Source organism: Medicago sativa, chromosome 1 (assembly GCF_051527215.1).
Source record: "Medicago sativa cultivar Bolivia chromosome 1, Bolivia_mono, whole genome shotgun sequence".
Lineage (NCBI taxonomy): Eukaryota > Viridiplantae > Streptophyta > Magnoliopsida > Fabales > Fabaceae > Medicago > Medicago sativa.
Genome location: NC_140749.1, coordinates 74,076,225 through 74,087,740, shown reverse-complemented (window position 1 = coordinate 74,087,740; position 11,516 = coordinate 74,076,225). Strand labels below are relative to the sequence as shown.

At 32.2% G+C, this 11,516-nt stretch overlaps 2 protein-coding genes across 2 annotated transcripts; both read left to right on the top strand.

The window, feature by feature from the left end:
* The first annotated feature begins 600 nt into the window (after positions 1–600).
* Positions 601–4,046, top strand: LOC146957301 (putative protein phosphatase 2C 5). The gene is made up of 8 exons (XM_085735659.1): positions 601–765; positions 1,223–1,465; positions 1,787–1,958; positions 2,042–2,259; positions 2,338–2,445; positions 2,550–2,675; positions 2,773–3,011; positions 3,491–4,046. Exons 2-8 carry the CDS (start codon positions 1,256–1,258, stop codon positions 3,687–3,689), a joined length of 1,272 nt encoding a protein of 423 aa, XP_085591785.1. The 5' UTR covers positions 601–765; positions 1,223–1,255; the 3' UTR covers positions 3,690–4,046.
* A 2,485-nt stretch (positions 4,047–6,531) lies between these two features.
* Positions 6,532–10,390, top strand: MTSSB (mitochondrially targeted single-stranded DNA binding protein). Its single transcript, XM_085735654.1, has 6 exons — positions 6,532–6,686; positions 6,894–7,093; positions 8,130–8,338; positions 8,420–8,520; positions 9,916–9,975; positions 10,153–10,390. The coding sequence occupies exons 1-6, from the start codon at positions 6,635–6,637 to the stop codon at positions 10,167–10,169; spliced, it is 639 nt and encodes a 212-aa protein (XP_085591780.1). The 5' UTR covers positions 6,532–6,634; the 3' UTR covers positions 10,170–10,390.
* Positions 10,391–11,516: the final 1,126 nt, after the last annotated feature.

The window sequence follows — 11,516 nt, the reverse complement described above, 5'->3', positions numbered from 1 at the left end:
TTTCTATCACTTTATTTAACCTCCATTCTTTTATTGGACGAAACATACACATGTTTCACCATTTTATTTATGATTTATTTTTCAAGTGTAGGACATGAGAAACATAGGTTTTTTTTTTTTTGTGGTGATCGGTGTTCGAACCCCGTATCTTGCATATATCATGTATTGTCCCTACCAATTGAGTTAAGATCATAAGGACATGAGAAACATAGTTTGAACTATAATGAGTTTCATTCAGGAAAAAATGAAAAATTAATGGATTTCATGTTCAAAATCAACCAATACTTTTGAAGGGAGATAAATGTAAGAGTTTTGTTTGTACCCTGCAATATTAAGAAAACTAAAAATTATTTGTACCATATGCATTTAATACAAAGTGTATAAGAATCAAAATAACTTGTCAAAAAAATCTAAATAAAATTCTAAACTAAACTTACTATTTTTTAACTTTTTATAGGAAAAATACTGTAGTTTACACCTTATAGAAAAATAAATAAATTAAATCAAAAGTAGATTAGGACAAAAATGTCATTACGAGGTGGTCTATTCTTCTTGTTTTATTTTTCCTTAAAAAACAATTATTCATTAAATTTTGTTCTTGTTCTTTTTCCGCGTTTCCTCTGTATACAACATTTCTGTACCAATCGAAAATCAGAGAGCAAAGATCTCTTCTTTTCTCTGTGCTCTCAACACCCATTAGGGTTTTTCAACTCTTCACCTTTCTCATACTTAAAATTCTGAATCAATCTTCTTCATTTTTCACCCGTGAGTTTTTCTTCTTCATTTGTTGTTTCACGTGAATCCAGATTTTATTTATCTTTTTATTAAAATTCATTTTTTTTTTATATTTGTATTTTATTTTTGTTGAAAAATGAAGTATCTTAGCTTAGTTAGTTGGATACACGTTACACAATTATTAGATAATTGTAAAGTTGTGATTTTTGCTTCACCAGCTATAATAATCAACATTCTCTCATATGTGCAAATTCTGATTCATAATGAAGAAGCTATGATTAATTTGATTCTATGGAAGTAAGGTTTTGCCATGTTTCACTATAGTGCTCATTATTGATGATCTGTTTTGTACTTCTAGACTCAATGGATCTTGTTTTGAAAATGAATTAACATGCCAATTCACTCAACATGCGTAGATCTATTAAGAGTCTTTTGGATTTTTATTCAAAATTTAACATAAATATATTGATTTTGTTTGGATGATTAGGATTTCTGCAGAAATGTTGACTTATAAACTAGGATGAGTAAGACTGAATTATCAAGGATGAAGCAACCACTTGTTCCGTTGGCAACCTTGATCGGCCGTGAGCTACGAAATGGAAAAACGGAGAAGCCTTTTGTGAAGTATGGACAGGCTGGTTTGGCAAAAAAAGGAGAAGATTACTTTCTAATCAAGACAGATTGCCATAGAGTTCCTGGCGATTCTTCAACGTCATTTTCTGTTTTTGCGGTAGGTATCATACACGTTCTTTGTTTACATGTGTTTTTAATTAACTTGATTGTCATTCTTTTGTTTTTAGTGAAATGTTTGATGAGAGGTATTTGATTGGTAAGAAATGAAAATATTGCTTAAGATAAGATCTTATGAATGAATTGGCAATTTGTTCTGCTTCTAGAGACCAAAGGGAATGTATCTTTCTTAGGTTTAGTACATAAATGAGAGTTGAAGTGTGTGATTTCTATCTTATCTTACATTTTCTCAGTGATCAAGTGGAGCGTCAATTTATTCCCACAATGGTTATGATATCAATAAGGAATTCTTGATTGGCAGATCCTTGACGGGCATAATGGTATATCCGCTGCTATTTTTGCGAAGGAAAACATAATAAACAATGTCATGAGTGCCATACCGCAAGGTGTAAGCAGGGAGGAATGGCTTCAAGCACTGCCTCGGGCTCTAGTTGTCGCTTTTGTGAAAACTGACATGGAATTTCAGAAAAAAGGTACACACACAGTTTTCTTTGTATCCTTATTGGAGCTGTACTTGTTCATGTACACTCATTCTAAAATTTAATTTTACCTGCAGGGGAAACTTCTGGAACGACAGCTACGTTTGTGATTATTGATGGATGGACCGTTACAGTTGCATCTGTTGGGGATTCCCGATGCATATTAGATACCCAGGGAGGTGTTGTTTCTCTCTTGACAGTTGATCACAGACTGGAAGAAAATGTAGAAGAGAGGGAGCGGGTTACAGCCAGTGGTGGTGAAGTAGGAAGACTCAACGTATTCGGAGGCAATGAGGTATGATGTGTAATCTTCATATTCCTTTCATATAATTTCTTCCTTATCTAACTTGTTTTGGTTCCTTAATATGTTTAGGTAGGGCCTCTTCGCTGTTGGCCTGGTGGATTGTGCCTTTCTAGATCGATTGGTGACACCGATGTGGGAGAGTATATCGTTCCAATACCACATGTTAAGCAAGTGAAGGTGAGTTGGTTTCATTTTCATGGTTTTAGTCTAGTGACCCTTTTATGTGAAGGTGTTTACTTCTAAAGTTCAATGCTCACTGGCTCCCCTGATTTGTTTCCTAGCTTTCAAATGCTGGCGGAAGACTAATTATAGCTTCTGATGGAATTTGGGATACTTTGTCTTCTGATACGGCTGCCAAGTCATGTCGTGGTGTACCTGCAGAACTTGCTGCCAAGCTGGTGGTTAAGGTGATGGTTATTTGTGGCAGTGTTCTTATTTTTTGAGGAATTCAAGTCTCATTATGTTGGTTACTCAATGCTTTGTCTATTGTTTTAACCTGAACAGGAAGCTCTAAGGTCAAGAGGGCTGAAGGATGATACAACCTGCCTTGTTGTAGATATTATTCCTTCAGACTATCCTGTGTTGCAGATGCCAGCAACTCCAAGAAAGAAACATAATGTGCTTAGTTCACTTCTCTTTGGAAAGAAATCTCAAAACTCGACAAACAAAGGAACTAATAAGCTTTCTGCAGTTGGTATTGTGGAGGAGTTATTTGAAGAGGGTTCTGCAATGCTTACAGAGAGGTCACTCTTAGACTATAACTGCAAAATTTATATTTGCATGCTGCCTTTTAAAGTTTAGTAGTTCTTTTGTGCCATCATCAACAAGTGATTGGAACAAAAATGTTTAGGGTCTGTTTACTTCGGGTGTTTTCTGTTTTTCATTTTAACTGATAAAATAAATATTAGAGAGACATTATAGACATTTTTGAAAATGCATTTTATAAATGGATTCAATATTTCTGAAAATTCTGAAAAATGTCAAAACATTGTTGTTAGTGTTTCCGAAAATGCACTTTCTCTAGTTTGCCTTCATGTTCTCTCAATGACAGCCAAAAAGATTCATAATCAAATGTCATAAAGATTCATAATCAAATGTCATTCCAGCTGCCGATGTAAAAAGTAAAAATTGAAAATGTTTTTAGAAAGTAAACATGTCCTTATTTTCCCATTTTGGGTGTATTCATGTGTTTGATAAGATTTTTTGTTTTCTTAAAATGCAGGCTAGGTAAGGATGTTCCTTCCAATACAAATTCTGGTATTCACCGCTGTGCAGTTTGCCTAGCAGATCAACCATCTGGTGATGGTTTACCAGTGAACACCGATCATTTTATCACTCCGGTATCTAAGCCATGGGAAGGTCCATTCCTCTGCACAAACTGTCAGAAGAAGAAAGACGCCATGGAAGGAAAAAGGTCCTGAAGTCCGAGCAACAACAGTATAGTTATCTAGTATTCAATTTTAGTAGCATAGTAAATATTTGTATAATTTTTCCTTGGCAGTGTGAGCAATGCTTGGTTCTACATTTGGGTGGTGAGTGTCATAAGTGTGTGTGTGACAAATGAGGTTGAGAATTGAGTTAGCTAGGTTAGGTCCATTGAAGGTTGTTGCAAATTATTTTTTGGCTTGTGCTCAGCTGTTGGACTCACTGACAGAACAAATATTTTGTTTAGTAGATAAAATTATATTTGTTTGATTGCTAACTGCTTGTAACTGATAATTTCATGTTTAACATTACACTTTTTGTTTGGTTTAAAATTATATTGATTTGATTGCTAACGGCTTGTAACTGATAATTTCATTTGTTTTAACATTATACATCTCAATTGCTTCTATATCTTTTATATGTTGTGTCGTGTTAGACAATATGATCTCAATCACCAGAATTGGGAAATGTTAACTTGTGTCTTAAGAGCACAACTTAAGAAGATAAAAATAAAAGTATTTTATTAGAAATTGTGTATTCAATGTTTTAAAAGTTTAAACATTTATCTTTTCAATACAAAATTTATTATTATTTTTTTGAATAAGAATGCAAAATTTATTATTAATTCTATTTTTAGCTCCTTAACCTGCGCCCTTAGGACACAATTTAGCATAACTCTTGTAACATCTTTTTTTATAAATAAAAACAAAGTTCTACGGAAAGTATTTTGTGAAACAAGTTCTAGTAAATTGAACTGAACATGAGCTGCATATGGGTGATAAGTAATCATGCTTTGATGTAACCAGAGGAATTTTAACTATTTTTTTTTTTGAATAAATATAATTTTAACTATTATATTGTGATATTTTTCACTAGTAAAATGTGAACAATATATGACCAAAATCAAAATAGAAATGTGCAGTTAATAGTAGCCAAAATAAATATGAAGGACTACAAAACTACCTACCTAATGGGACAAACACCATAGTAGCCTAATTTGAAGTAAATGATGCCGAACCTTATGCTGTGTTTCAAAAAATCTTCGGTTTGGTTTTTCGATTGTCGTTTATTTTATGGAAAGCAATCTCAATTCATTTCATCATAAATCAAATGGGTACAAAGTTGTAGGAACATCATGCAAATTGCAGGGACTAGTATGAACTACGGATGTTTTAACTAAGTTATGAGCAACTCTATTAACTTGACGTCTTACACGCATTACTTTGTAATCAAGATGTGTACACATGATAGGTTTGCAGTGAGCAATAATACCACTGAGCTCATTATTAGCTGGGAAGATTTAGATAAAGCATCGACTTCAAGGATTTAAGGAGGCCAAGTGCTTCAGCTTTAGGAAACAGAGATGCTGCAACGAGACCAAGCTGAACTCCAAAAACAAAGCTCCTCGTACTATCTCTAAAACATAAAGCAATATATTAACGTACTAATATTTGTCATTTAAAAAAATATAAACGAATTTTGAGATTAGGTTTACAAGGCTGGTAGGGTTTGACCCACTTAACTAAAACTTTGTTTGAGAGTCAAGGAAGAAAAGAAAAAGAAAAAGAAAACTTAGGGCAAAATAACAGAGAAAATAAAAGTGATATGGATGATAGTCACCCACCTTGCATGAATGCTCATTTTCTTCATAAAATTTAAAACATTTTCTACGTGGAGAAACTCAAAAAAGTATTTGGAATACATGGAGAAACTCAAAAAAGTATTTGGAAAGAGTTTTAGACGACTTTAGCAAATTTTGCAAGGGAGCAACTTTCTTTACCCTATTTCTAAAAAACTATAGATATTTCTGAAAATGTATGTATTTTCGAATGACATATTTTGTCTAAAAATACAACTTTAAACGATGTAAAATTCACATTTTTTCCTTCATATTTATACATCTAAAGTAATATTCAAGGTGTGACAAGTTCTTCCCATTATACAAATCATTTCCCTTCTTACAATACTCTCAAAACAAAAACAAAAATCAATCATAAGTATTCTCTCCTTGCAAAAAAAACATATTTATCAAGTGTTAGGTTGGCCTCATGCACACATAACTTGATATTAAATTTTTGGGTTAAATATGTTTTTAGTCCCTATAAATATGTCAACTTTTCGTTTTAGTCCCTCTAAAATTTTCCTTCGACTTTTAGTCCCTATAAAATTTTCAATCACTACTTTTGGTCCCTATTTTTAATTTAATTTTTGTATTTTTTAACGAAATTGTGCAGAAATGTGTAAAGTATTCTAAAAATATTTCCTAAAAAAAATTAAAATTTTTTAACAAAACAAAAATTAAATATGAATTTTTAACCGTAAAAATATAAAAATTCATATTAAATTCATGTTTTGTTAAAAAATTCTGAATTTTTTTTGGAGTGATTCTTATAATATTTTGATTTTTTCTGGAAAATTTTATTAAATAATATGAATTCTACATATGAGTTTACTTTAAAAGAGGGACCAAAAGTGAATATTGAAAGTTTTATAAGGACTAAAAGTTGAAGGAAAATTTGAGAGGGACTAAAACTAAAAGTTGACATATTTATAGGGACCAAAATCATATTTAACCCAATTTCTTTTCACACTCTCGAATCTTCTCACTCCCTAATTTCAAATTCTAAAATCCAAAAATGCTAGTAGGGTGAAAAAGAAACAATCATATTTTCGAATTTTATATTTTTGGCCACCAAACTGTTCGGTTTGTAACCTACCATGGATTTTTTTATGTTTCTAAATATTTAGGAAGATATCTCTCGAGTCTTGAGCATTGTTTCATAGGTTTAAAGAGCAAATAGAGTGGTCAAAAGAGCAATTATTCATACTTTCATTTACGAAGCCCAATATTGTTAGGTCCATGAATATTGCTTAAACCCACACTTACCGTTTTTGAAGTTAAACCCTTGCAAGAAGTTGTTGCAGTTCCTCGTTGCTGGAAATGAATTCTGTTGCGCTAAGACTTTCCAAGCATCTTCGACGCTCTTCTCACGGTCTCTTTCTTACTCTGTTTTCTATTTCTGCATAAACTATATAATAACTTAAATACGTTACTTTTTTTCATTTCTAGTTTCACTGGTGCATTTTGTCAAACACTTGTTAGGCATTATTATATTTTACTTTCGTTCATATGTGTAACGAGAAAATGATTGCTACTCGAGTTAATTTTTGAAGTTTGTGTTTGTTTCTGAATTCATCAGCTTCTGTTCCAAGAAGCGCGGTGTTATGCTTCTCGACATTTACGTCTGAAACTGATGCTGGTCAGCCTTCACGTGATAATAATGGGCTAAACAAGGAAGAATTAGATGATGAGTTTGATGATTTCCTTGGTGGAAGGCCCGAGTTACAGCTGCAGGGTGTTGATCCCAGTAGAGGTTGGGGATTTCGTGGTGTGCACAAGGTACTGTGTGTTGTTGATTGGTTTTTATTACTGGGTTTTGTTGGCATCTCTAGCATGGAATGGAATTTTGATTTTGTAGTTGCTGAAAGAAAACTTAATTCTATAAATTTCGAATCACTTTAGATTAACTTCTCAATAAGCACAATAAAAATATTAAATAAAAACTTGTAATAGTTGAGTTTTAAAAATAAAAGCTTATGTTTGGATAATCAGCATAATTAAGCACTTATATCATAAGTGCTCATCATGTACGTGGTTATGTGTAAGTTATTTCTATCTCAAAAGATAAAATAAAGTCAATATGTTTTCATATAAGCTATAAACTGTTTTCATAAATTATCCTAGAGAGTTTATGGAACTAAGCTGAAAACAGCTTATGAACATGTCATCAGTTGTTTCCATAAGCTCTCTCAAACAATCTCACAAGTGCTTAAGTCAGTAGATAAGCGCAAAAAAGTTGATCCAAACAGACCCAGGTTGAAATTAGCTTCTATTTCTTAGATTTTTGAAGAAACCCTCTTATTTAACTTCTAACGTTATAAAGACTAATAGGTTTATAACAACATTTTTGTAAGTGCATAACTATATACTTATTTATGTTGAAGAGCTTCCATTCCATAGACTAGAAGTTAATCGAAATTCCAGACTGGACCTTATTTTATGTTGAGATATATTGTATTTTGACGTGCTTGATTCATTGTATCATGTTTTGTCTGCTATGATTGTATAGTGGTTTTTTTCAGTGCAAGATTTTAATAGAGTTGAATCAATTCTCGTAAAAGTACTCAGTTGATGTTATATTACCAGAACCAGTACTTTTACGAGTTTGAATAAGTAGAATCAATTCTGGACTATGGTCGTGTTAAAGCTAATAAAAAAGACATTCTCACTAAATAGAGATTGAGACCTTAGAATAGAAGATAGTTTGTTGAACAATTTTGTATGTCTTCTGTTCTCCTTTGCTTCTAATGACATGTTATATTTGCTTTTTGCACCCGAAAAATAATTTGACCAACATGGTAGTGATTCAAAACAGGCAATTATTTGTGGTAAAGTTGGCCAAGCTCCTGTACAGAAGATATTAAGGAATGGGAAGAATGTGACCATCTTTACAGTTGGAACGGGGGGGATGTATGACCAGAGAATTGTAGGATCAAAGGATTTGCCTAAACCTGCTCAGTGGCATCGCATTGCGGTGCATAATGAAGTACTAGGGGCTTATGCAGTCCAACAACTTTTTAAAAAGTAAGTGTTTATACAAGGGGATATTTGACTTTGTTGTGAATAAAAAATTATTCAAGACTGACGCTTGAAACTTTAACGCAGTTCTTCAGTGTATGTTGAGGGTGAAATTGAGACTAGAGTTTATAATGATAGTATTAATGGTGAAGTCAAAAGCATTCCAGAGATATGCGTTCGTCGTGATGGTACGGTGGTTTATATGTTTATGTTTCCTTGTTCTTTATTAAGCTTTCTGAGAAAGGCCAACAAACATTAGGCTCTGTTGTGTGTATATTGAACGTTTTAGAGTAGTTGTTTCATTCGTATCCGTAATGCCTTTTATTAGGTTAGAAGCATCAAGCTCCCCATTTTTTTGTCTGGGTTTTGGGAGAGTAGGAACATTGTAGTGGAGAAACATAGGGTGTAGTAGCTTGTTTCTGCATTCAGAGGGTATAAAATATGTTTTATATATATATATATATATATATGGGTTTTGCTAGAAGCCACCCATGAAGGTGTCTTTTAGCAACCCACACCTTAAGGTGTGATTTCCACTTTTTAGTTATAACTTTGCTAAAAGACACCTTCATAAAAATTAGTTGGTGTCTTTTAACAAATGCTCATAGAATAACTTGCTAAAAGACACCTTCATAAAAGGTGTCTTCTAGCAAAACCCTTTTATATATATATATATATATATATAAAGGAACAGACGGTGTGCTTTTACACGGAAAAAGTGATACTACTCAACACTTAACCTGACCATGATTTGGATCAACTTTCCCATCATCAATGTTAATATGATTATCATATATTAAAAGTGTGAACCGAACTGGCAGTTTGAGTAGAAATCAGCAACGATGGGGATTGGGAAACTTATCAAACTGGTACTAAAAATCTGATTTGAGCCTTTTTTAAATTATTTATTTTTTATTTTATCAAAACCCTTTTTTGGAGACATATGAAGGTATGCATTTAAGGTTCACCTGTCCGCATATGGATGGTTTACTTGGCCTTTTATTATTGAATTTTATGCTGTAGCCTGCAGGACATAAATTATGATCCTTCATTATTGATTTACTATTATTTTGTTAGATTATTATTTCATTTAGTATAATATTTATTTAATCATTATATTTTAATTATTATTTGTTTGACCACAGTTCAAATAATAGTTGAAAAATTGAATTATGAAAAATTGAAAAATTGTTAATTATTATATACATTGCTTATTTTTATCTCTGGGTTTGTTGTGCTGTATGAGGCATCTGAGCTTATTTTACTCATTTTATTTAATTTGGGGACAAATGCGCTGTGGCATTTGTATTGCAATGGAGTTTCAGTTTTGAGAGCCCAAACATGTATTCTTTGCACAGAAAGGCTGATTTTATCTTGGTGAAGAGGGAACTGACTTAAGACGACGTTACAATTTTCATGAGTATTGGAATTAATTAAGGACTCTGAACCCACTTAAATAGATAACATATCAGTTTATCTTATATTTATGGTTTTTGTTTCTCTCGACTCATTACAAACTGATAGTTTGTTGTTGCCCATGTTGGGATCATACTGAGTTATTGTTCTCCATGTTATCTCTTCAGGGAAACTTCGCCTCATCAGGAGTGGAGAGAGCGTTGATAAAACTTCCTTGGATGAATTTAGTAAGTTCTTTTTAACTGTTGTTGCAAATAGTAACACGTTTTAGTAGTCCTTTTCAGTCACTTTAGTATGTGAGTTGTGACCGTATTTTTGGAGTTCTATTGGGCACATTGTTACTATTAACATCGATGTCTGTTATTAACTAGAATTTCGACTGACTAATAAATTCATGCTGGCAGGAGAGGGTTTGTTTTAGAAGAAATCTGCCCATTTAATGGAAGCATAAAAATCTGTAATAATTGGAGGAATAGAAGCATCTACATCTGGTTACTTTGTTTAATTGTTTTTTCATTTATATACTTTAGCTTTCTTAATTTTCTTGTATGGGAGAGGTGTACAGGAACACATTTTTGGTGTCTATTACAATGTCTGTTACTCCTCAAATATGATCGTACTAATCAATTGACAGTTGAAGTATATAGTTCTAAATCATATATTTTCTTAAGTTTAATCGTAGATCTTCTTTTACAAAATTCACTTGTAAAACTAAAAACCCGCCTACTTTTTTTGTAAATGTGTAATGTATGATTGGCAGCGGGAAGAATAAGAATTGAGGATCAAGATAAATTTTTTACTTTTTGTTTTCTGTTGTTACCGTCCTTATTGATGTAATGATTACAATTGCAGTCTATGTTTACATCAATGAAGTAGTGCACCTTGCACGGGTTTCTTGGTTAATAAATTTTGCCGTTTCTAAAAAAGTGTGGAATGAAGTATACGATATTATAATATGTTAAATGTTTATATTTTATTTCTCAATTTCAGAGGTATAGGGTAGAATGAGATTTATACAACTTGTCATTTACTAATAATGCCTTACTGAAAATTAATAAATTTTGTGTAGGCAATAAAATCAATTTTGCTAATTTAATTAAAACAAAAAAATATATCCAACCCTTCATTAAATTTCAACAAAAGTGCTATATATTTTATAAAATTGATTCAGTTTCTATGCATTTTCGCAAGTGAACATTTTCTTCACATGCAATAAATAAAATATCTCAATTTTAATATTTTGTTATGTTAGTTCTTAAAATATCTTCATAATTATCTTTGTGGTAAGATATAATTATGAATGTGTGAAAAAAATTAACAGACGGTGTATACAAATTAAACCTAAAAAATTTCCTCGACTTTTTATTCTCAAGTGTCATATCCGCTACTTTTCTCCATCCTGTCACTTAAGATGGGTCATTCTATTTAAGTGAGACAGGAGTTTTCATCTTTCTGGGACTGGAGTTTTCACAAAGACAAGTTGATTCCCTCCATTAGCATGCCGTAACATCACTCAACGTTGATAAGCAATTAAAAACCAGATAAGAACACAAAATACTACGCTTTTGGAGTGAGAAGTTACGGGTGGTTATCTCTTATTTTCATCGGAATAAAAGGAGTCCCGCCCCTTAACATGGGAACAACAATGAATAAAAAATACCTAGACATAATTTATGAAAACTTCAATCAAGCATGAGAACCAAGGATTTTCATTGTCACATTCCTAGAAATAAATTTACAATCCATGAAACACACCCCCTTAAAGACA

Excerpts from the sequence above, each read along its gene's own strand:
- LOC146957301 (XM_085735659.1), top strand. The coding sequence starts at position 1,256 with ATGAGTAAGACTGAATTATCAAGGATGAAGCAACCACTTGTTCCGTTG. Across the intron at positions 2,446-2,549 it reads CACATGTTAAGCAAGTGAAG|CTTTCAAATGCTGGCGGAAG; the intron begins GTGAGTTGGTTT and ends TTTGTTTCCTAG. Across the intron at positions 2,676-2,772 it reads CTGCCAAGCTGGTGGTTAAG|GAAGCTCTAAGGTCAAGAGG; the intron begins GTGATGGTTATT and ends TAACCTGAACAG.
- MTSSB (XM_085735654.1), top strand. The coding sequence starts at position 6,635 with ATGAATTCTGTTGCGCTAAGACTTTCCAAGCATCTTCGACGCTCTTCT. Across the intron at positions 6,687-6,893 it reads TCTTCGACGCTCTTCTCACG|CTTCTGTTCCAAGAAGCGCG; the intron begins GTCTCTTTCTTA and ends TGAATTCATCAG. Across the intron at positions 8,521-9,915 it reads GATATGCGTTCGTCGTGATG|GGAAACTTCGCCTCATCAGG; the intron begins GTACGGTGGTTT and ends TTATCTCTTCAG.